The 12242-nt window shown below is 37.8% G+C and overlaps 1 protein-coding gene across 1 annotated transcript in view; it reads left to right on the forward strand.

Moving 5' to 3' along the window:
• Positions 1-12242, forward strand: part of GK5 (glycerol kinase 5) — a 51454-nt gene that overhangs the window by 9518 nt on the left and 29694 nt on the right. Inside the window, exons 2-4 of the mRNA XM_036757105.1 lie at positions 8275-8368; positions 9845-9920; positions 12016-12109. Of these exons, the coding sequence (XP_036613000.1) occupies positions 8275-8368; positions 9845-9920; positions 12016-12109 (264 nt within the window). The remainder of the gene's footprint in view (positions 1-8274; positions 8369-9844; positions 9921-12015; positions 12110-12242) is intronic.

Genomic DNA, 12242 nt, shown 5'->3' on the forward strand with positions numbered 1-12242 from the left:
TTTCAGGGAAATGAGAGGGAATTAGTTAGGAAGAAAATTACTACAATACTTTGCTTCAGCAAGGGCCCAGTTGAAGGTGGGATAACATGAATTCATAATCTTGCAGTCAGTACATTGGTGAGATTTCCTCAGGTTTTGTCCATGACTAGTGAGCAGGTGGGTAGGAAATGGATGGTGGGAATAGTCTAGGGTGGAAATTTCTCAAGAGAGGAGCAATGATAGGACAAGGTGGTAGGTAAATCAAGGGCAGAGGTCAGTGTAGAGTGGAAGTAGCAAGTTATTGGGTTGAGGCTGGAGAGAGGAGAGTGAAGACAGAGTAGGAATAATGGTGGGAGAAATGCCTAGGGATAGAGAGAATGGAGGCTGCAGACAAAGAAGAGGATGAAGAAGCACTTGGGAAACGACTGATAGTCACCCCTAGGACTGTTGCTGAGTTTCATTCCCACAAGTAGATAGATACATGTATACATGCAAAAGGTTCCTGTTTTAATTCTCTATGCAAGCATTAGGAATTGAAGATCCTAGAGAAAAAGAGAATTCTTAGAAACTGAAAATTACAAAGTTATATAATTCTTTGTGAGTCATTTTTTTTTCTTTAGGAAATATATCTCTTTGGAAAAAAATGGTAGTGGCAAATTAGAAGTAAAAATCCAATCCGTTTAAAGTGAAAATTTCAAGAGGAAGTTATAAATGAATGTTGTATATTATATCAGCACACAAATGCATTTAATAAACTTCCTGATCCATATTATGCTAATTGGACTATACATTCCATTGAGTAGAGGAGTCACATGCTAAGAACCATGCTTAAGGAAAATGATTTTGGCAACCACAAGAGGATGTACTGGAATAGTGAGAGATGAGGCAGGGAGACCAATAGCATTGATTGAGGGGAGAGGTGTTGGAGATTGGCACTCTAAGATGGTAGCAGATAAGGTAAGTACAAATAAGGGATCACACTGAGAATTGTTAAGAAGGTAGAAATGATTGGATGTGTTGGGTGAGAGAGAGAACAGCGTTAAGGGTAGTGCTGGGATTTTGAAACCAAGGATGATGTTGCTTTCGAAAGAAATACAGAAGTTTGGAAGAAGGGAGGGTCAGGAAAGCCTTGTTTTTTATATCTGTATGGGGGAAAGGGCATCTACAACAATTTTGGTGTTGAATAAATATAGACTAACTGAGTAACAGTTTTTCAGAAAGTATATTATGAGCTCAAAGTTTATTTAGATAGCTAATAGATCAAACCTGGAACGTGATGTTTTATCTTCTCAAGTGAAAATCATTGCTGTTCTGGGCAGGACATTGTAGAAAGGATGTTAAAATATTGGCTTGTGTTCAGAGGAAGGCAGCCAGGTTGATAAAAGGGCCCCAGTTTATGTTCTGTGAGGATTGGTTGAGGAAATTAGGATATTTAGCCTTGAGGGAGAGCAGGGGGAGAGGGAAGGAGGTCCTGTGGAGGAGGCTTATCACATTTGTCCTCAAGAGTGTGGAAAGTGAAATTGAGTGGCAATTGCAGAAGGGCACATGTAGGCTTGATACAAGGAAAAATTTCCTTGCAGTTAGAGCTATGTACAAGTTAAAAGGTATGCTATTACAGAATTTATTCTCACTAAAGGAGACCTAGAAGAAGGCAGTGATGTGAAGTGGGCTTCACTACCTTTTCTTGGGGATCATTATCCTGTTCCTTGCTTCATGGTTCATGTCACAGCCCCCATCCCATCTCCCAAGGGCCTGTGGTGACCCTCAGAAGCAAAGGTTGGGCCACCCTCTCTAGGGGTGAATGTGACTGTATCCTACATCCCCATTTCCTCCTCACAAACTGTCTTTGCCCTAGGTGAAAAAATTTCTTATTCCAGCTATAATGGGGGTCCTTTTTCAGTTACAGATTGGAGTGATTGGCCTCAGGGGCACTTCCAACTTGGGAATTCGGGGCTTGAGCTTTAACCGTGTTACTCCTCTAATCAATCAATGCCAGTTGGCACTGACCTGCCTCTAGGATAAAGGACAAGCTCCCCTGTTTAACATTTAAAGCTCTTTACAAGGAGGCCAATCTACCTTTCCAGCTCTTTCACACATACTACAGTCCAGTCAAACTGGCCTCCTTGCTGCTCCATTGCCTGCCTCTGGCCATTTGGCCTGGCTATTGGTTAAGGTCATGATGTACTCTCTCCTCCCTTCCCCCTTTTAGAATCCACTTTGCCTCAAGACTTAACTCAAGTAATTCCTAATACAGTTTGTCAGCAGGCATTCCTGATCACACCAGGTGCTAGTGCTCCAGCCCTTTCATTTTTATCGTGCATTTACCTCTACACATTGCCTTTCCCCAAAAGAATTCAAGTGTCTTTTATCCACGGTGCCTAGCATGTAGTGGGTGTTTGTATTAGCAAGGTAGTAATCACAATATAGACGATAATTGTCAAAATGCCTATGTGGTTCTGTATCACAAAATATAAGAGACTCTCTACATAGAAGGTAGAAGAAGTAAACCATTTCTTCAGACGCCAGATGACCAGATCCCAAAACCAGTGAGCCCAAACCATCACAGCAGCAAAGCATTCAATACACAACATCACAACATGGAGCCTCGCCATCCCAAAACCATCCACCCCATGCTAGGGCCTTGCCACCAACACACTCACAGCCACCACACGTCTGCTCTCTCCCAGCATTTCCTGTGACACAGTTTCCTTTTCCTCTCAGCAAGCTCCTCCCACCACGTGTGATGACTTAGGCTTCCTGTGACCTCAGCAGGTCACATGGCCTATTAATGGGTGGGAAAGATCTCCAAATCTGAATTGTCATCACAGTATTTTAATACATTCTTGTTCACTGGAAAGATTCGCATGAACTGATGCTGAGTGAAGTAAGGAGAACCAAGAGAACAGTGTAAATAGTAACAGCTACAGTGTGCGATGACTGATTTTGATAGACTCAGCTCTTTTCAGCAATGTAATGATCTAAGACAATTCCAAAAGACTCCTGATGGAAAATCCTGTCCACATCCAGAGAAAGAACTATGGAATCTGAATGCATACTATTTTCTCTTTTTTGTTGTTATTTTTTGTGTTTTCTTTCTCATGGTTTTCCTTAGGTTCTGGTTCTTTTTTACAACATGACTAACTGGGAAATAGGTTGAATATGATAATACATGTGTAGCCTATATCAGATTTCATGCTGTCTTGGGGAGGGGGAAAAATTTAGAACTCAAAATGTTATAAAAGCGAATGTTGAAAACTAAAAATAAATAAATAAAAATTTAAAATTCTTATTCATGATTGTTATTCGAAAGTATTGTTTATGGCAGCCAAGTGAGTTCAGTATTCTACTGAAATTAAAAATGTATAGTTGTAATTTTTTCATGGTCAGAATTCTTAACTCTAATACTACATTTGGAATTAGTGTGTTCACTGGGAACTTAAAATACCCTTTTGCTAGGCTTTCTAAAAATAACAGCAAATTCTTTCTTTAGATAATAAAAAAGATATATCACCTTCCTTTTCTTCACATGAAGAAATAGAGCAACATTTATTTCTTAGTTAAAATAAGTTTGTAAATGTTAAGCTCAATCATACTTACCCCTTTTACTTAATGCTAAAGTCATCATCTCTTGAGGCAGTGACTTAGGTAACAAAGCAGAAATAGCCTTCTTCTCCTTGTGACTTGCCTAAGTTTTTTATTCTTTCTATTTCTTTTTTGTTTGGTTTGGTTTTTTTGCAGGGCAATTTGGCCTAAGTGATTTTCCCAAGGTCACACAGCTAGTAAATGTCAAGTGTCTGAGGCTGGACTCGAACTCAGGTCCTTCTGACTCCAGGGCTGATGCTCTGTCCACCTAGCTGTCCCCCTTTCTTCTTTCTACTTGGCTTTCTGAGCACTTCACATTATTGGGTAATAGGGTTGTATTTGTTTCTAGAAGTGACCATTTTAGTTTCCAAAAACATAGAAAGCTTATCATTTCCCCAAGTGGAATAGCATTTCACGCCGGACTGCAGCAAATGTGTTATGTATCTACCCAGTCTCATTTGATGTGCAGTTGTATAACAGAGTGACATTTCCAATGCCACACATACTGATCCATCAAAGAAAAGGCATTGTAGCATCCGGCTTAAAAAAATACACACGCAATAAAATGGGACCGTATTTGTGTTTCTTCTACCTTCCTTTGAATTAATCATTTGCGTGCAGTGGACCAAGTTCCATTGTTATCTCCAGGGTAAAAATTGTTAAGAGTTTGTATTTTCATTGTTCTGTCTTAGTGCAGTTTTAACCTTTAATAACTTAAGAAGTAGAAACACTACAAACTTAAGGGAAAATATCATTTTCAAGTGTAATTATTTGTTCTTTTCTCAATGGCTTCTTGGTTGGCCACCTTGGGTACCTGATCTATCCTTATCACATCAAAACTGCTCTATATGTATCAAAACCTCTTTCTGTGGATGGTCTTAAGGCTAAGATTACAAATGCAATCTGTTTAGTCACTGAGTAGCAGCTAATGAAAGTTTTTATAAAATTAGAAAATCCACTCAAGTAGATAGCATAAGATGGCGGTTATGTTGAATTTTGATAAGAAGTATACCAATATTTACAGCATTAAAATTTCAAACTTTTTTGTGAGTTTGTAGTGTTTATACTTCTGAAATTATTAAAGTTCTAAGACTTTTGGGAAACTCTGTGTAAGCAGGATACCATGGGGAATGTAATGAGGCCTAAGATATAGTTCCTGCCTTCAAAGACCTGACGGTTTAGCATAATAAGACATGTACATAGAAATGATACAAAGCAAAATATAGCAAGTGAATGAGACAAAGCATTATGGGAGCTCAGAAGAGGAAAATGTTTCATGACTGGTCCTTGGAGGGAAGGCTTTATCAAGGCAGTGGTATGAGTCGTCAGACCTTGAAGGAGAAGTAGGAATGTGGCTGATATTAACAGAGGGGAATATATAACAGCTGGAAGGACCAGCATAAACAAAGGATCCGATGAGATCAGGAGTATAAAACATTCTGCACAGCTACTTCATAATTGTGAACTTTTATTAAGTAGTCCTCTGATACTGAAGAAGGAGTACTTGAAGGGAAGTATTGAACTATAGATTTGGAAATGTAAATAGGGATGAAATGGAAAATTTAATGGAAATATTTTGATTTCTGAATGAGTGGGGCAGATTGTACGAGAGCTTGCCAGACATTTTAAAATACCTATATCCCTGCTATTCCTGTTCATTTAAGTCGTTGGTCAAAATATCTCAATCATCTATTTTGGTTAGGACCTTATTTCTAAAAAGCCCATTTTGGGCCTCAAGTACCTTTTCTTCTGAGTTCATCTGAGAGGTCAAAACTATTTTCATAATAATACCAAGATTTTATTTGCCTTTTCAAATAATTTGTCCTTTTTCAACTGCATATTTGTATGATGCTAGATTTTCTTTATATATTCCAACCAAAGCAACATATTAGCAAAAGTTTGAATATAGAAACAGATACGAGAATAAACTATTTTCTGTTAAGCCAGATCTTACAGATATATAAAAAAGTGCCACTCCTCTTTTTTTGTTTTGGAAGGTATAGTTATTTTTCATAAAACATGTAATGAGTTTATTATTGGTTTTTTTTTCAGTGAGTTGCTAATATTTTATCTTTTATCAGTTTTAATTTTTAATATAATTTTAATTTCTAACAATATATTTGTCATTAGATATAACCTATGTAAGCAAAAATTCTTTGAGGTCTTCAATAATTTTTAAATATGCGAAAGAATCCAGAGACTAGAAGGTTTTAGAAGGGCTGGTTTAGAGATTGAAAAATAAGTTAGTGCTAAACATACAGACTTTACCATCCTTTATGGGGAGATGTAGTTGAAGCTATGGGAGTAAATTTATAGTGCAAAATATAGAGAGTTTGAGAAGGAAAGAGGGCCCAAGACATACCTTTTGAGTAATGTTCTCCTTGAGTGGTTTGGAAGATGAGCCTGCAAATAAAACAGAAGGAATGGTTAGAGATTTTGAAGGACAAGGACAGTGGGGTGCCTCGGAAGCCATGGCCAGAGACAGGTTAATGGTATTAGGTATTGCAGAGAAATCAAGTGGAATAATGATTGAAAATGGCCCGTTGTGGGGCAAAGAAATCTATCCTGCCCTACAAGAAAGTAAGGGGAAAGGGGATGGGGGTGGGGGAGTGGGGTGACAGAAAGGAGGGCTGACTGGGGAACAGGGCTATCAGAATATATGCCAACTTGGAGTCGGGGGGAGGGTAGAAATGGGAAGAAAATTTGTAATTCAAAATCTTGTGGAAGTCAGTATTGAAAACTAAAATATTAAATAATAAAATAATTGTTTAGAGAAAATGGCCCATTGTATTTGACAGTCAGGAGAACACTGGTGACCTTTGAGAGGGCAGTTTTAGTAGACCCCGTGGGGAAGAAGGCAAATTGCAAGGCGTTAGGGAGAGAGTGAGTGGGGTGAGTGGTGAAGAGGCATCTGGGCAGGGAACTTCAGGAAGTTTGACAGTGAAAGGCAGGAGAGAATAGAGTTCAGAGGACAAAAGAAGAATTTTAAATTTGTTTATTTTAGGAATTGGAGGGTGCTATTTGTAGGCATGTGACGGAAGGTAGTGGAGAGGCTAGATTGCCCAAGCCAAACATTCCCTCTTTCACATATCTTCAGAATTCTCGAGGTGTCAAAAAGAGAGAGGCTCAAGGTATAGGTGGGAAGATATGCCTTAATGAGTACATAGACTTCTGCCTCTGTGCCTGGAGGAATGGAAGAGTAGAAGGATGAGGATGCTGAGAAGTTTTGCAGAAAAAAGCAAGGGAGTGGAGGGGCCTCCCATTTAATGGCCTCTACCTTGTTAGTATAGTTAAGATGTCTTGAGGAAAGAAAAAAGTATGGAAGAATCTCTGTGCAGAATGAGCTAGAGAGGAGCAGTCTATGAGAGCAGACCTATTACCAAACAGTTGTGAAGCTGAGTTGAGAGGCCATAAATTTGTAGTGGAAGAACTCAAAAGTGTAACTTCAGATTCTCATTGGGATGATGCGGTTTTGTTTTTATACCACAATCATTCATCTACATGCTTCCCCAATTCACCATCCCCATTGAACTCTCTTATAGCAAAGACTTAAATTTCATGGCTTTGTTCAGAAGCCTGCAAGTAAGGAGCATGGAATTCCAATCATGGCGATTACCCAAAGAAAAGGATTAATATGAGGAAGAGTCAGGAACAACAGTGTTAAAGATGAGATGTGTTTGTAAACAAAATTGGCCTTTTTGATCCAGGTGTGTGTGAAGAAACTTAAAATACTGGGTTTTACCACTTACTCATTTATCACCTTCCTCTTTCTTTTTAATCCACATATTAAAAAAGAGAGATAAGCTTTCCTGTTGTTCATTTTTCCATCTCTCCCATAAATACTACAGAGGGGTAACAACATTCTGCAACAGCTTAAGAAACTACTGTTTTTAGCTGGATAAGTGCGTCAGGGATGCTTAGCTGATATTCGCTTCAGTAGTATGACTTTTAAAACCTCATCAGCACACACATTTCTTCAACTGTTCATCTTTAACATGGAAAATTTGTCTAGTTGGTAATATTGAGGCATGATTCCCAGATTTCTCTGACATACTAGCATTTCTTCAGAAGCACAAGTGTTGACCCTGATACCACAGATTAGGAATACCGGTAATAAAGCATTCTGGACATCAGCCACAATAGGCTTTCAACACTTTAAGGATCTAATGTTTCATCTGTGTGCAAGCCCCACCAATGAATATTGAGATGCATTCCAGGCCTTTGTGTAAGTTTTCATGAAAATCTCTAGCTCTAAAATGCACCCTCTTGTGGTGATCACCTCCAAACTTAGCAGGGTTGGTCCTGGGGTGACAGTCTGTGTCTGGGCCCATATATGATGTCTTTTCATTGTGATAGAAGACCTGCCAAGCTTTTGTACTCCTTTGGCTTAATGTCAATAATCCAGTGTCCACTGAATGTCATAATAACTAGAGTAGGAATTTAGTGACATTTGAAAAAGGCTTTCCAGGACTTTGTCATTAGTGGTCATATATCTGTTTCATGGCATTCTCTTGGAATCGTAATATTTTGAATTATTTTTATGTAGATTCTTTTAAGTTTTTGTCAAAAAAATTTTAATGTAAATCAATCTTATAAAATCATTGTTTTAAAAAAAATCATTGGTGGATGGTAGGATTTTAAATAGGCCCTTAAAATGGTTGTTGCCATTTAAACTTAATGTTATTTTTGCTTAAATTGTCCTTTCATAACTAGGTAGAAGTGATTTATCCTCAAAATGGCTGGGTTGAAATAGATCCTGAAGTTCTTTGGAGTCAATTTATTGCTGTAATAAAAGAAGCTGTACAAGGTAATTAGACTTACAAAAACCCAGAACCGTTAGCCCGTTTGGTGGTGGTAGTAATGACAATAATAATAGGATCCCCCTGGGCTCCTTTAGCAGTCTGTATTTTTCTAAATGGGAAGCACCCAGGTAGTATTGATATAGGCCCACCAGGGAGGTTTACAGGTTGGCTCTTTGAAAAAGTACCACAACCTAGACCATGTCAAGAAGGAGCTAGAATTTGGTGCTCTTGATTGGCACTTCATTTTCAGCTTTTATTAGCTTTAGTCTTTTGCAACTTTTTTTGATAATCAATTAACAAATATCTATTGAATGCATTCTCTGTAGAAGGTACTGTGGGGAATAGAACAGTTGAAGAGAGAGTAGTATTCTCAAGTAGAGCTACTCAGGAAACTTTCTAATCTGCTTATCCAGATTGTTCTGGGCCACACACTGACAAAAGCCAAAAAGAAAGTTTTTTGGTTAGAAAATGAAAATGTTTTTTAGCACTTTTAAGTATGTTTTTCTTATTACCCAGGAGGCAAAATATTCTGTACACAGTATTCTAAGCCATGTTCTGTAGAGGCAGCATGGCTCAGTGGGTAGAGAACTGTCCTTGGAGCCAGGACAAGCTGGCTTCCATTGTATGCCTCTGTTACATTGTGCCAGTGTGGCCTGCAGGGGGCAGGTCAGTTAACCTCTCTCAGGGCTGTGGGCCATTCTCTAAAACTGATTTACGAAGAAGGAAATGGCAATCCACTCCATTATCTTTGCCAAAAGAACCCCAAATGAGGTCAGCAAGAGTCAGACAGGACTGAAACAACTGAGCAACAACAAAGACTAATTTATAGAAAAGATACTTTCCCCCCTCATCGAGGAACTTCCTTTGCCAATGAGATCACAGGTGAGATCTTTATCCCAGTTTTGTAGTAGAGATTTCTGCTTCAATTATTTTACATATCTTTTCATATGTAAATTTTAGTATTATGGAAAATTTGAATGAGGAAAAAATAAGTTGTCCTATTCAGCATCAAATTATATGAAAGATACATCTCAGCAGAATTTGAAATTTCATCTGTATTCTTAGTATGGGAGGCTGTCATATTCCTTTCCCTGAAGATTTCAGTTGATTTTTCTCACATTTCTACTATGGATGATTGGTATTCACTTAGATGCGGAAATGAAATTCTTGCAACTTTAGCAGTAAGAAGAAAACATTGTCTAGCTGATTAGTCTTTGTTCACTTTCTTTCTCTCATTTTTCAGACCTCATATAAATAGGTCAGTGTATCTGGTTTTAAAATCTAGCTCTTTTCTGCTTCTTTCAACCCTTTTAAAAGAATCACTATCCAATTTCCTAGAGGAATGCTTAATTTTTTTCAAATTAACTGCTTTAGTAAAAATGTTTCTACCTTACATATTTTTCTTAAAGATCACACTGTAATATCATAAAAGAGAATTTCCTCAGCTTTTTAAACTGATTCCTATGTATTTTTACTTTTAGCTTCAGGAATACAAATGCATCAGATTGTTGGCCTTGGAATCTCAACACAGAGGGCAACGTTCATCACATGGAACAAGTGAGTCCATTCATAAGCACTGCTGTTTTGTTTGATTCTTGATTCAAGCTGATATGCTTAATGCTGAATGAAACTTTGAAACTCTCTGGATGAGTTTTGACCGTATGAAGAAAATGCTGTATTTCTTGGCTTTGGAAAGAATTGGTGTTCTCTCTTTTATTAAAATAGGCTTTCCACATGTATTCTTTAGTCACTAAAAAGTACATCTCAAAAGACAGTTGTTGTAACTTAAACTCTATCTAACCTGTTCTGATTAGCAAAATTATTAAATCTGATTAACCCAAATTAACATGGACCCAGAAAATTCAGTTGTTGTTGTCTCCTTGATTTTTCTTTTGCTCCAGTGGAAAGAGCGCTAGATTTGGGGTCAGAGGACTGAGGTTTGAATCCCAGCTTTGGCCTTAGGCAATTGTTTTTTAATTTTTTAATTGTTCTGAGCCTCAGTTTCTCCATTTTTATAAAATGAGAGTTACACTAGATGACCTTTAATATCCTATCTCTAAGCCAGTGAACCTGTGAAAACATACACCATGCCAAAAAGTACCAAATTGTAGAACCATGGTATTGCTTCTTCAGATTACCATTTTAATATCTACTATCTATATTATGTGCTGGCTTGGTAAAGAGTAAAGGTCAAACCAAGTGTTTGTCCTCAAGAAGATTAATTAGGTCCATTGCAGTTATACTGCATTGAAAATCTTATGGGAGACATACTGGGGGAATGTGTAAGACTAGTGAGGCTAAGCTAAGTACATGAAGAGGTCCTACATGTCCTCTCAAAATAAAACACCATCTAGTCAGATAATAGACTTTTTCTTCCTCATTTTAACTCTCTTAGCCACCATCACTGAGGCAGTATGCTGGTGGTGGGCATGGAGAGCCACCCTTTCCCATCTTGGACAGTACTGGCTGAGACCCAGGGCCAATCATTGAAAATCTTCAATGGCTCCTCTCTAAGACTCTTAAATTATAGATCTGCACTGAAAGGGGGAATTCTCTGTACCCTGAAAATCCTAGATCTTATCCAAACAAACAACAAACCTACCACAATAGGTATTCTCTCACCCTTTACTCATCGGGAGATTTGTGTGAGGGCTGGGGCTTGGGATGACCTCTAAATCACCTAGGTAGGACTATATCATTTATCTTTAGTCAACATTCAGCTTCAATGAACTTTTAAATCTTAAGAAACTTATTCCTAGGATTGGAGGGATACAATAGGTTAGTAACTCAAGATAAATTTTGAAAACTAAAAGTAGTATATACTCAATTAAGCTATTACTTGTTGAAAGGAGGGTCATATTTTTTAGAAAACTAAGATTGTGTCATATGATGCACCATACTGCACAGAAAAAAAGGTGAGGTTCCTCTCTGCCTCTGTTACTTTTTGATTGGCATGTTTCAGATTTATAAAGCACTTGCCTTCCTCTAATCCTGTGGGTAGGTAATGGAAAAGTGGTTATTAACATCACAGATTCAGAAAGGCTGAGTAACTCCCCCAGTCCAGTAACTAGAAACCGTTGGATCTGGAATGTGACTTTGGGTCCCCCTGTGGGCTGGCTGCATGGCTTTCATTACACTGAGCTGTCTTCCTGGTGTCATCTTTTCAATAGCTTTTTTAAAAAGAAAAATGTCTCTTTGCTCTTCTCTTAGAACTCTGTTGCTACTTTTTCGTTCTTGAAACTAAAATACTCATGTTGCCTTTCAGTCTTAGAACATATAAAGTAGCATTTCCCAAACTCATCTATTGAACCCGATACTTTATTATTCTAACAAAGCTTCTTTCCATTAAAATGTTAACTCTGAAATTATGCATGTATTAAAAGTATCTGTGGAATTCAGGTATTAGGAAAATAGATTTAATTTCTTCTCTTTTGCCCCCCAATTTCCCGGGTTTCTCTTTTATCCTGAAGTATTCCTTACCTCTAGAGCCATTAGGCCAGATGGATTGAATTCCATCAATATATTTATATATATATGACTTTGATGTTCTGAAGTTGCAAATTTTTTTCTTTTGCAACAGAGCCTTTGTGTGGTTTCTGACAGGATATATTTGATTTTGCAATGACTCTTAAAATACTGTTTTGTTTCTTAGGAAAACAGGAAATCATTTTCACAATTTCATAAGTTGGCAAGATCTAAGAGCTACGGAGCTTGTGAAATCTTGGAATAATTCTTTTCTGTTGAAGGTAATCCATTCCTTATCTTGTGTAATTGAGCTCCTTTTAGTGTAGATGCAGCTAGTACACTTTACTTATTCACCAGTGCCATTAAAACCTAGGGGAAAGGCTGACACATTTGAAAGTATGCCTTAACTGTAAT

Source organism: Trichosurus vulpecula, chromosome 4, assembly GCF_011100635.1.
Source record: "Trichosurus vulpecula isolate mTriVul1 chromosome 4, mTriVul1.pri, whole genome shotgun sequence".
NCBI classification, from domain to species: domain Eukaryota; kingdom Metazoa; phylum Chordata; class Mammalia; order Diprotodontia; family Phalangeridae; genus Trichosurus; species Trichosurus vulpecula.